General features: G+C 29.7%; 1 protein-coding gene across 1 annotated transcript; it reads right to left on the bottom strand.

Moving 5' to 3' along the window:
• Nucleotides 1–2664: 2664 nt before the first annotated feature.
• On the bottom strand, nt 2665–3842 carry LOC113556778 (elongin-C-like). Its single transcript, XM_026961923.1, has 3 exons — nt 3545–3842; nt 2984–3177; nt 2665–2881 (listed from the first exon to the last, which is right to left on the bottom strand). The coding sequence occupies exons 1-3, from the start codon at nt 3572–3574 to the stop codon at nt 2740–2742; spliced, it is 366 nt and encodes a 121-aa protein (XP_026817724.1). The 5' UTR covers nt 3575–3842; the 3' UTR covers nt 2665–2739.
• Between the last annotated feature and the right edge of the window lie 9692 nt (nt 3843–13534).

Here is a 13534-nt window from a genome sequence, read left to right as displayed (position 1 = left end):
AAAATGTGTAATCTATGTATTTGTATTTAACATTTAAAATCACAGTTTACTTAAATAAATTATTTTATGTATTATTCAAAATTGTAATATTACATTTTAGATCAATGACATCATATTATATTTATTGTTAATAATATTATTTATCTATCTGATCAAAAATATTTTACATCTTATTTTGAATAACAGCACTTTGGTTAGTTTTTAATTCTATTAAAATAAATGCAATGAAGCCAAATAATATACTTACAAAGGCAAATATATCAAATACATATTTGCAATTATCATTTTTTTTACTCAATAATGGGATTACACAAATTATCCATAAAGCTCTGGGTTTAGTGTATTAGGTAATTGTTTATATTTTTAACTTTTAATAAAATGTGCACACAGCTTTTTTGAAAAATAAAAATTTGATAAAAAAAAAAGTTGAAAAATACATTTTTAGTATCATATTGTGTTTATATCTAATTTATAATTGTTACAAATTGTAAGCTATGACTGTATTATTTTACTATTACACATCATACAATCAAACAACATTAATAAAATGTTGCAAGTTATTTTTTTTTCATTACTATTATTATTATTAGGCAGGTATAATTACTAACAATTAATATGTATTATTTATAAAATAGTATAACTGTATAATAAAATTATTGTTTATTTTATGTTGATAGATGATAATAATTATTCAATAGTTATAGTATTTACGTAACCTTTTAAAGAATACTTAATTATATTTTAGTAATAATGAGTCAAAAGTGGGGAAAAATACTAAAAATCATAAAACAATCAGGGCATCTCTCACATGTATAAAAATTTCTGTTAGAAATTCAGGACTCAAGCTCAGTCTCCAAAAAGTTTTCAATCTCTTCTTTTTTTTAAAATTATATTTATTTATTTTCATCATTTTTATTTAAGTTATTTTCAACCTAATAATTGTAAAGAATAATAAAAATATACCTAAGTGTTCTATGAGACTATGACATATAATATACATATTAGAAATGTAGAGCCTAAAAGCATGGGTCCAACTAAAACTAAATTGCATGAACTCTTTATTTAATTAGGAAATGTGTTACCCATCCATACAAAATATATTTCTATTAATGAAATGGATAAAAGTAACCAGTGGTATAATTTGCTCAAAATGTTTAGTAATAAAAACATCTAGGTTTAATTAGATTAATTTTTTTTTGTCAACACTCATTTTATGACTAGACAATCAAATTGTTATTTAGATTGACGCAGAGAATGATATGAATTTTTTTCTAAATCGCCTTTCCTCACCAAATCTAATACTATTGCCTTTGTACACCACAAGATTCAAATCGTGCATTTCAGTTAAAAATATTGTATAATGTTCTGATTTACTATTAGTATAGAAAAAATTAATACATAGTACTTATAACTCATTACTTTATATATATATTAACATGTAAACTTAATTCGAAGTGTCAGTAAGAGAGTTTTCTTTTTGTGTAAAAAATGTGTATATAAGATTATGTGTAGTATATATGTTGAATACAGATATATTACCTTAATTCTTACGAAACTTGTTGTTTGAAATGTTCTTCTCGAATGTCGAATGGATTAGGAATTAATGAAATACAAAAGTGATTTTGAACTGAATATGATATATGAACAGTGACAGAATATTGACCGGGTGTGCGACTGAACAACTTATTTAGTAGGTTTTGTGCTTTTATAAAAGAAGTTGTGGGATGCTGCCTATGCTATTAATCAGGGCATAGATTGCATCATCTCACAAAGCATTTATGTGTATAACATTTAATAATATATTATATTTGTAATTTATCTACTTTATACTAAATGTTAAATTAAATTCAATAAATTAATTAATAATAATATATTACATATATCATTACACAATATTATAAATACTGTTCGTATCAGATATAAATATATTATGCTTAATTTGTGTTTCAACGGCACAGATATCTCAAACAGCTTAATTGAGAATAAAACATAAATTATAATATTATATAATGCAATATATTATATAAGTTTTAATTACTCAAATACTTTATATACTTTATTAATTGATTTTTTGAAATTTGAAATTGTATATTTATAAACAATTAAACAGCATGTTTGTGTCGTAGACAAGTAAATTAAACGATGAACAGTAGCAAACGATTAATCTATCATTAAACACAAATTTAAAAGTATTAAATGAGCAGGAAAGTAATGTTGCCATTTCAATAAATTAAAATCATTAACCAGCTAACAAAAATGTTGAAAAACAGTAACGATTCTTTTCAACAAAAAAATTTAAATTAAAATAATCCGAGGAATAACGATTAAATAAGCCAACATTACATGTAAGACAGCAAATAATATTATGACTTTAATAAGCTATATGTATACCTATATTTATTTTATACGCAACCAAAGTGACCAACTGACAAATTGAAAACAAATATTATATTCACTGAAATTATTTTATTGAATTTTTATTATTATCTGTATTATTTGTTTATCTAACAAATATTAAATTAATAACATTCATGTAGATAATTAAATCATGTTTTAAAAAAAAAAATACAAAACTGAATATCATTATAATATGTATAATATAATATAATACAAAGTATAATAATAATCAATACAAAGAAATAATTAATTTATGTATATCTATCTCCACAATATAATTTATAGATACAATAAATTTTGTAATTATAATAATTTGTAAATATCTGTTTTTATTACTCAACATTAACAATCCAAAAAATTAGCTGCCATCAGAAGTTCTACAGAAATTTCTGCTGGAATAGGGAACTCAGGAACTTCATTTGGGCAATCTGTATAAGGATCTTTGTATGCGAAGTACATACATACCTTTTGTAAAACATGAGAACTAAAATAAAAATAAAAAAAAAAGAATATCTTTAATGCTTCTGTTACTAGGGTTTGTATTATATTATATATTTATATGATGGCTGTCGCCACCGTTACTTACGGTATTTCTTTGAAGTGGATTACATTTGTTTCATTTTCTGAAAACTGACCGGGGCCACTTAACATAGCTTTGATTGTGTTTGATACCATGGCAAGCTTGCGTTTTATTATAAACTCGTGACCGTCACTAGCTACCAGCTTGATATACGTCGCATCTGGACCTTCACATCCACCATTTCCCGAACTCGCTTCGTCCTAAACACAAGCAAGCATTATTACACTTAAATTGATCTATTTAGTAATTATTTTTGATTATTTAACAAAATGTATAATAATAAATCCTACAGGTTGCCAATTATTAAATATTGTGTTCTGAACTAATCTCGATTCATCGCTTGCTCCGAGTATTACTTACAGATTTCAATATAATTTAACAAATTATTATAGTTGCCTATAACTGAGTATTATGTTTTGTATATTTTTTAAAAAACCTATTACATTATTTTGTTTATCAGGCTGCTACTGGTACACCGTACCAGAAACGAACATCGTTTTTATAATTATTACCGCGTAATAGACAATAACAGTCGTTAAATTAAACATTATCAATTTTCGTCATTACCTGACCGTTTTCCACCTTGTCGGCGCTCATCTTATCGTACGCGTGTGTGAGTGAACAATGACGGCAAGGACAATCCGCGCTGACGGACAAGTAGGAGACGAACGACAGATTGAACGTCGATTCACGTTTAGACAGACGAAGGGGTACGCGACCAACTTCCAATTCTCCAAGTTAACGGGCGATGATGGCGGTGGTACCTGGTCTGTGAAAGCGTCAGGCGTAGTCGTACTGTAGTGGTCTCGGTCTGTAAACGTCCAGTGGGTGGTGCGGAACAATAATGTGTTGCTTCCTCGGCGTGCGTGTGCGGTGGTGGCGTTATCAAACAACGCGTCGTTTAGTGGTGGCGTCGTAATCGTGGTTCCAAAGACGTTTAAAAATAACTCGAACCCAAACGAACGTTTCACCCACAATATTGATTAAAATATACATATATACATATAAATATACACGTATATTTAATCAATGCCCATAATAATAAGAAAATATGTACAGTGAATAATTTAGAAATTATTAATTAAAGGGCTATCAAAGTCAAAACGTTTTCTTTGGCTTAAATATTATAGTGCATGCTATGACGAAGAAAATGACTCCACTAAAATTCGTCTGTGACAATCGGTTCGCTAGGTGAATTATAACATTGCTCGTGACGTCACGGATTCGCTCGCCGCGGCGACGGCTATATTATATAATACACGGCAATATTTATCCGTTTTTGGTTTGACGTAAAACAACTGCTAATGAATTTATTAATTTTTTTCGATTGAACTAATCAAACGTATTCAAGAGTACCTCGTGATCTTTTTATTCGTATAATTATATCATATATTGATTTTATATTAATGAAATAATAACAATAATAACATACATTATTATAAATTCAGACAATTCGGTGTTTGGAAAGAACGTCGTTCATGAACGTGCGTTCACGCGTTCACGTTCATATACGAGTATAGGTAGTGAACGATATATGTGAACGTCATTGGTTTTTGAAAGGTTAACGACGTTTATATTTTTAGTGAATTTCATCGATTTTTAAGGCGTTTAAAGATTTCATGTTTTCCCATTATGATTTCTATGATATTTATTTGATTGTAACTCAAAACTCACGTCAGGTATTAAAAACGTAATTCAGATACTTAATAAATTCTATATGTTCTAAAGTCTAAATTGTGTGTTTATTTTCGGGCCGAGTCGTATATGTTTATGGGTTTTTTATATTTACTGCAGGTTACGATTCATAAAAAAAAATTTAAAAATTGAACGAACGACACAATGAACGCGTTTATTATTTAAAAGAACTTGAACGTGAACTCGCTCGTTTGAAAAAAACACGAACGTGAACGTAAACGAGTTCCTTTTTTAAGGACTGAACGTGAATGTAAACGTATTCATTTTTTAAGTAAACGTTCCGAACACTGATTATATACACTATAACTACGGCGGTAGGTGCCAGTAGCTAGTTGTCAAATGTACAGGCCCGTATTTAAGGGAGGGCTCGGAACGGCAATTGCCCCTGGCGGCAATATTAGAATTAGGTTTAGGGGCGGCAAAATATTGAAATATTTTTTTTCCCTTTGGGGGAGGGCGGGCAAATTGTATGTTGCCCCTGGCGGAAATTTCTGTGAATACAGACCTGCAAATGTCACTATGTCAAGTGTTGACGACGTAATACACACAATTTATTATGTTTTATGCGGTCTTACGACTAGGGAACGTTGTTGTCGGTAAGACGGTTCACGCTCACGCAAGAGAGCGAGACGGTCGGCGGCCGGTATACTTGTCCGGAACGACCTGTCTTCCATCCCACCCTGTAGGCCCTTTGTGTCATGGTGGGTGGGGGGGGTCGACGGTGTCGCGTCGTCGTTGCCCGCGGGGGCACGATACGATTGCGCGCGGTCTTTATCGGTGGTACCTTTTTTAGACGTACGATTGCGCGCGCCGTATTATTTTTACTTTTAACTGCAACGTCGCCAAATATAATGTGTAAACATGGTAAATATGTTTACGCTTTCCAAAAGAATAATCAAACCAAAATTGAAGGAAGAATTATAGAAAATTGAACACGAACATTATACGTATAAATAATAAGACACTAGAAAAATTACTTAAGTATTTGGCCATAGTTGGAAATAGGTATCGGGGCTTTAAAATTTAATTTAAATATCACATTAAATGTAATTTGTCTACTTTTTTGAACGTACATTTGACGATATATTTTTAACGATCATTTTTTTTAAATAATAATTTTTTTCTTTTATGACGGGGTATACTAACATTTTTTTAATATAATATCATTCTTAGTTTCTGAATATATGTATTTGTATCTGTATTTAAATATTAAAAATAATTATGATATAACTTAATTTTTGTTTAATAAAAAATTTAGCAACGTCGTTCCCGATTTCACGCGCAATCGTGCGCCTTTGAATAGTTAAAATCATGTTCTTTGTTATTCTGGCACTGCGCGCAATCGTACTCCGCCAGCCCGCGGTGGCGGTTAGTAAGGCGTAGACCGGTCATTGCGGTGCATGTACGTTGTACATTGTACCGACGACCGTTGCGTACCGTGTCGGAGTACTAATAGTCGCTATATAGATAATAATATATTAATATTATATTATGTAAGCCACACGGCCACATACACACTTCTAGTATTGGCTACGAGTTAAAATTAAAATGGCCGGTTTGGACGTAAAAAATCTATAGGTACACAATGTCACGATCGTCAAAACTAAGCACATATACAAAAAATAATTTCGGGGGGGGGGGGTTTACAATACAAATTTTTTTCTCGTTACTCGAAACTATTTCGGACGAGGGGGGGGGTGACGTTTGAATCTGGTTAGGTTAGGTCTGGATGTGTTGTTTGTAGTTGTAATTTTAAAAACGAACTTCGAATTAATGGACCTGAGTTGCAAGAGCACTTAAAAAGACTTTTCATAATGGTTTCCTCCCCTCTCACCACCAAAACGACAAAATCAAAGAGCCAAGAAAGTAACCATGCCTACACATATGCCATCATGCGAGATTGATACTCAAAATGCATTATTTGTTAATAATTATCTATGTAAAAAACTTTATTATTTAAGGTTACTAATTGTATTATTATAATACGGTTAAGAGGATTTCAAATCTCAAGTTGACGAAGATTCAGAAATTCAAATACTGAATTTGAATAAGAAGATAGATCTGAATTTATATTCAGTTAGTACTTTTATGTTTTATTATTAAATTTATCTATATTAAAATGAACTAAGTATTTTATAATGCTTCAGGACGTACTAAATGTAGGTTTTAGGTAAATGAATATAGACGAATATACCGTGTTTTCAATTTTAAAGGTTACAGGAAATATTTCGAACACACGATTTTGAGTTTGAATCGGAGTCAGTGGCGAAGTCATCGGGGTAGGGGGGCTTAGGGGGCTTCAGTCCTCCTAGAAATATTAAGAAAATTTAAAAATTATTTTAATATTCATTTATTTTATATAAAATTAACATTTTTAGGACAGTTGCAAATTTTAAATTAAGTTATTCGTAATTATAAGTATTATTATAATAATTTATTTTGATTAAAACTACAAGATGTATTTATTATAAGATCGAATTTATAAAAAAATATCATTAGAATTTGCGTTGAAAAATGCGATAATTACATATTATTTAACGTCCGTCTATGCTAAAAATGTCCATTTTGAAGATATTATAAAAGTGTAAATATCAAAGTTGCTCAAAAAGAAATATCAATCCAAATACAGTATCAAAAAGTGTGGTTTTTATTTTAATATTTCTGCCTATGCGTAATGCGTACCTAGATAAAAATAGTTAAAAATTAGAATTTATCAAAAACAGATGTATTTATATTGTCATGTTATATAACTCCGAATCAAACTCGAAGTCATAAGCTTGAAATATTTCCTGGTACCCTTAAAATTGAACACATAGTATATATTATATACAGTTAGAGTGATTCTTTTATCATAAAACACTCGTTATTTCAAAAAGTATTCATGCTTTGTGAAAACATTTTTCACATAATTTCAAGTTGTTAAAAAACAACGTTTTTATTAAAATATTATATTTTTAAATATTTTATATCCTTATATTTTTTTAAGTTTTTTACTTTTTTAAATGACAAAATAGAGTTTTAATTTCATAGCTCATAGCAGAATAATTTTCTGAGTATTTTGATACATAAAAATCGAATATAGGACAAGTATTTTATAAATTATACGTATTTAAAGTTTTCGACGAGCGGAGTAGTGGACAAACATTTTGCGGGGTAATCCCATACCACTCTACTCCGCGCATCTAAACTTTAAACTTTAAACTGTCATAATAGATTGTACAGAGTTTCTTGCTGATGTAACAAGAAAATCGATGATTATTCAGAAATCTACTTATAGTAATTACAAACATTATCTACCTTAAAAGCTTTAATAGGGGTTGCGTCAAATGGTGTTATAAATTGGGCGTCGTCCAATTGCGGTCCAAAGTAACCTTTTACCTTTACACAAATCCCGATTGCGGCTCGTACATTGTAAGTAGGAAATACTTTTTAAGTGGTTATCAAAACTAAATAAGTATTGCGATTTAAATATACGCATTTTGACATAAATATAACTATCAGACTCACACGATCACCAATATTTGGCGTAGTAATTTTCAGTCAATTAAAGATAAAAAGAGGAGATAAACTGTAAATTGCTAGGTTGAACATAGTTGTATATTATGCTGTTAATGTTTGGTTTTTCGTTTTATAAAGTCTAAATGATGGAAATTCACAAAATTTTAAGCGAAAAAAATAAACAAATATTAGTAACATTTAAATATAAATTTCGATTTCGTAAGCTATTAGCAAATGAAATCAAAAAATGGTGTTGTATGAATAAAAGTTGTAAAAGTTTTGTTCAACGATACAATAAAGAAAATTTAATAAGCCAAAGTAAATTTGATGTTAATGATCACAATCATGAAGCCAATACTTATCAAATATTAAAACGTCAACAAATACGTAATGGTATTAAAAGAAAAGCAACTGAAAATATTTGTGACCGACCGTCAACATTAATCCATGGTGGTGAGTTCATAATTTATAATTTCGGTAATTTCGCAAACATACGTATTGTTAATGACAACATTTTTCTTTTCGATTATATTAATAGGAGTTGAGAATATTACCACAACAGATGTCAATTGTTTTCGAAAAGGAATTTATGAAGCCCGTAGAAAAATCCTTCCAGCTATACCAACCAATATACAAGAAGTGTATGACGTTTTAAGGTCCATTGATATCAAAACAAACAAAGGTGAACAATCTTTACTTATCAAAGATAATATTAAGAATTTAATTCTATTTTATGTGAAAGTAACTTACGAAATTTATCATCAATTTCTCAAATTTATGTCGATGGGACATTCCGATGGTGTATTAAATATTTTTTTGAATTATTTATTATCTATGCATTGAACAATGGTCATTATTATTCTATTTCTTATTTTTTATTACCAGATAAAAAATTTGAAAGCTATCAAAATACATTTAATGAACTTATAGAACAGTGTAATACATTTAATTTTAGTTTTAAGCCCGATGTAATATTCGTAGATTTTGAAACATCTGTACACAAAGTAATTCGTTTAATTTGGTTATTGGCTACTATAAAAGGTTGTAGGTTCCATCTAGGTCAATCGTGGTGCTGAAAAATACAATCTTTAGGGTTAGGTATAGATTATAAACACAAAGATAGCGAAATAGGCAAGATTTTAACGTATATATTTGGATTACCATTTTTAAAACATGAAATAGTAGGGGAATGTTTTGCCATAGATTTAGTTTCTATACAGCTTTCAACGGCTAAAATACAATTATTATGTGATTATTTAGTAGAAACTTATATTGACGATAATTCCGATTTTCCGCCTAATATATGGTCTACTTGTAGTTCTAGTATGTACTTGACAACAAACGCATGTGAAAGTTTCCATTCCAAATTTAATTAATTATTTTATACACCACATCCAAGTTTAATATATCAATATTTAGATATTTTGAAACAATGTCAAACTGATGCCAAAATTAAAACGCAATCTATAGTCTGTGCTCCTTGGAAATAACTAAACAAATAAATAAAAAAAAATTTATAGAAACTCAAATTAATTGGTGTTAGACAAGGTGACGCTCTATCAGCAACACTTTTCAATATTGCTCTGCATGAGGCTGTAAAAGATACAATACAAGCATTGTAAATCTGCGGCTATGCATACGACTTAGTAATAATAGCAAGAAATGATGATACCATGATAGAAGCTTATCGTAGTAAAGAATATAAAGGACAAATGATGGGTTTAAAAATTAACGAAGAGAAGACCAAGTACATGAGATTATCCGCTGTGGAGGTGCGCCGCAGGATGCGGAACAATACAATCGGGCAATATATTTTCGAGGGCGTAAAAGATTTTGTGTATCTTGGATTATCTCTTAATAACAGTAAAAACATGTCGGAGGAGATTAAAAGAAGAATCATGGCCGGCAACCGTGGATTCTTTGCCAATATCACACTCCTCAAATCAAAACTGCTATCAAAAACTACAAAGATAAAGCTATATAAAACACTTGTCCGACCTGTAATCTGTTACGAAGTTAAAACTTGGACATTAGCAAAAGTAGACTCCAATAGGCTAAAGATAATCGAAATGAAAATAATAATAAAAATACACGGAGCAATGAATTAGGAGGGAAGATGGAGGATAAGGAATAACAGTGAAATAGAGCAAATTTTAGAAAACGAAAATATAGTAAAATTTATAAAATCTGGCAGGATCTGATAGTTGGGTCATGTGGAAAGAAAGAATGAAAAAAGAAAGAATTCTAAAATACATAATATTGGCAAGATTGGAAGGGATCAGAAGACAAGGACGACCAAAGAATAGATGGATAGACGAAATAAAAAAGTACTTACAACAGATGGGCATACAGAATTGGAGAAGTACAGCTAAAGATCTAAACGAGTGGAGAAGAATTGTTTTGGAAGCTAAGGGTCACTATGGTCTGCAGCGCTTACGAGTAGTGTTAGTAGTAGTAGTAGTAGTAGTAGTAGTAGTAGTAGTAGAAGTAGTACTCACAAAATATCGCAGAATATCTCAAATGTGGACACGTTGTTACCTAGGTAAGGGATAACCGTGTTATTATCCTAGTAATAAATACTTCCGAAAAAATCATTAATTGTAGAGATCTTACAATAGATAAATTAGCATATGAAGAATACATGGAAGAAAAAGCATGTTACACCACAATAAAAAAACCTTTAGTAGAAGCAGACACTCAACGATTTACCCAACTTAGAGATCGATACTTAGACGGATCATCTAAACATAGAAGAAAAGTTGTCGGTACGGGACATTTGTGATAGATATTTGGATATCTTCCATCTAGACAAGGACATGCTGTCATGTATAAATGCTTTTTTCCATGGCATTAAACATGCCATTAGCAGTACAACCCATTAACGAGCGACCGATTACCGATTTTTTGGTATAAAAAGGAAATAAATAAGGAAGTACAAGAACTCACGAAAAATAATATCATAACTCCTAGAAAAAGTCCATGTAATGCACCTTTACTAGTTGTACCAAATAAACTAGGTCCAGACGGAATAATAAAATATCGTGTATGTGTGAATTTTAGAAAGCTTAACATCAGGGGATGCCTATCCTTTTCCAAACATCGCAGCCATTTTCGACCAACTAGGGAAATCTAAATATTACATCACCCAAGATTTAGCAAAAGGATATAATCAAGTGCAAATGCACCCCGAACAACGAGAAAAAGTAGCGTTCTCAACAAAAGCAGGACATTATGAATTTCTACGTTTACCAATTGGATTGAAAGGAGCTCCAGCTACTTTTCAAAGACTCATAAATATTATTCTAGCTGAGATAATAGGAATATAATCATTCGTATACCTGGACGATATTATCGTCGATGCCATTAGCATAAAAAACCATGAATAGAAACTGAATGACGTTTTCGAACGTCTAAGAAAATTTAATCTAAAGCTTCAGCATTCAAAATGTTCATTGATAAGAAAAGAAGTTAATTATTTGAGGCATATTATCACAGACAAAGGAGTGAAACCGGATCCATAAAAAATCAAATTCGTTATTGAGTTTTCAATTCCTTATAATTCTAAATAAGTTAAGTCCTTTTTAGGATTTTCAAGTTAGGTACTATAGGAGATTTATACCTAATTACGGACAAATAGTAAAACTTTTAACTACATTGTTAAAAAAGGATATTCCATTTATATGGTTACGTCTTTGTCAAGAAGCATTAGAAAAACTTAAGTCATTACTGACACAAGATTCTCTATTACAGTATCCAGATTTTAATAAACCATTCAACATAACTTGTGATGGTAGCAATTACGCAATTGGATGTGTTTTATCTCAAGGTATAATAGGAAAAGACCTATCACTTTCATATGCATCGCGGACCCTTAATGGCGTAGAACAAAATTACAGTTTCACAGAAATAGAGGTATATGAAATTATATGAGGCGTAAAACAGTTTTGACCGTATTTGCTAGGACAAAAGTTCAATATAATAACGGATCGCAGAGCGCTCACAAGAGTACCAATATGAAATTCACTACAAGCCGCTTCAAAGAAGCCCCGTAAGTAGCGGTGACGACAGCCATAATATAAATATATAATATAATATAAACCTTGGTAACAGAAGCCTTATTGATATTCTTTTTCTTGTTTTTGTTGTAGTTGTCATATTTTAGAAGACTTTTGTAAATACATGGTAAAGAAAAGATCTAACCCAAACAGCACGCTATATATTCCCGAATTTCCGTTATTACCTGAGATGGCTGTAGAAATTCTAATAGCAGCTAATATTATAAACTAAAAATGTTACGTATTATATATGTATATAAAATATAATGATATTTAATTTTGTATTTTTTTTTTTTTAACATGATTTAATTATCTATACATTTTATAAAATTTTGATTGTTATTAATTTAATATTTGTTAGATAAACAAAAAGTACTGATAACAATAAAAAAAAAAATCAGAGAAATACCGTAAGTAACGGTGGCGACAGCCATCATATAAATATAGAATATAATACAAACCCTAGTAACAGAAGCATTAAAGATATTCTTTTTTTTTTATTTTTAGTTCTCATGTTTTACAAAAGGTATGTATGTACTCGCATACAAAGATCCTTATACAGATTGCCCAAATGAAGTTCCTGAGTTCCCTATTCCAGCAGAAATTTCTGTAGAACTTCTGATGGCAGCTAATTTTTTGGATTGTTAATGTTGAGTAATAAAAATAGATATTTACAAATTATTATAATTACAAAATTTATTGTATCTATAAATTATATTGTGGAGATAGATATACATAAATTAATTATTTCTTTGTATTGATTATTATTATATTATATTATACATATTATAATGATATTCAGTTTTGTATTTTTTTTTTTAAAACATGATTTAATTATCTACATGAATGTTATTAATTTAATATTTGTTAGATAAACAAATAATACAGATAATAATAAAAATTCAATAAAATAATTTCAGTGAATATAATATTTGTTTTCACTTAGTCAGTTGGTCGCTTTGGTTGCGTATAAAATAAATATAGGTATACATGTAGCTTATTAAAGTCATAATATTATTTCCTGTCTTGCGTGTAACGTTGGCTTATTTAATCATTGTTCCTCGGATTATTTTAATTTAAGTATTTTTGTTGAAAAGAATCGTTACTGCTTTTCAACGTTTTTGTTGGCTGGTTCAAAATGTTCATTTAATTTAATAGCAACATTACTTTTTTGCTCATTTAATACTTTTTAATTGATTAATATTGTTTATAGCTGTTCATCATTTGATTTATCCGCCGGCGACACATACATATGATGCTGTTTAATTGTTGATATATATATATATATGTATATACAATTTAAATTTTC

The sequence above is a fragment of the Rhopalosiphum maidis genome, chromosome 3 (genome assembly GCF_003676215.2).
Source record: "Rhopalosiphum maidis isolate BTI-1 chromosome 3, ASM367621v3, whole genome shotgun sequence".
NCBI classification, from domain to species: domain Eukaryota; kingdom Metazoa; phylum Arthropoda; class Insecta; order Hemiptera; family Aphididae; genus Rhopalosiphum; species Rhopalosiphum maidis.
The sequence above is the reverse complement of the archived record's forward strand: the minus strand, read 5'-3'. Positions and strand labels throughout refer to the sequence as shown.

Coding starts and splice junctions, on each gene's coding strand:
- LOC113556778 (XM_026961923.1), bottom strand. CDS start 3,574: ATGAGCGCCGACAAGGTGGAAAACGGTCAG. Junction 3,178..3,544: donor ACAAGGTGGAAAACGGTCAG/GTAATGACGAAA, acceptor GCTTGTGTTTAG/GACGAAGCGAGTTCGGGAAA. Junction 2,882..2,983: donor ATCCACTTCAAAGAAATACC/GTAAGTAACGGT, acceptor TTTTTATTTTAG/TTCTCATGTTTTACAAAAGG.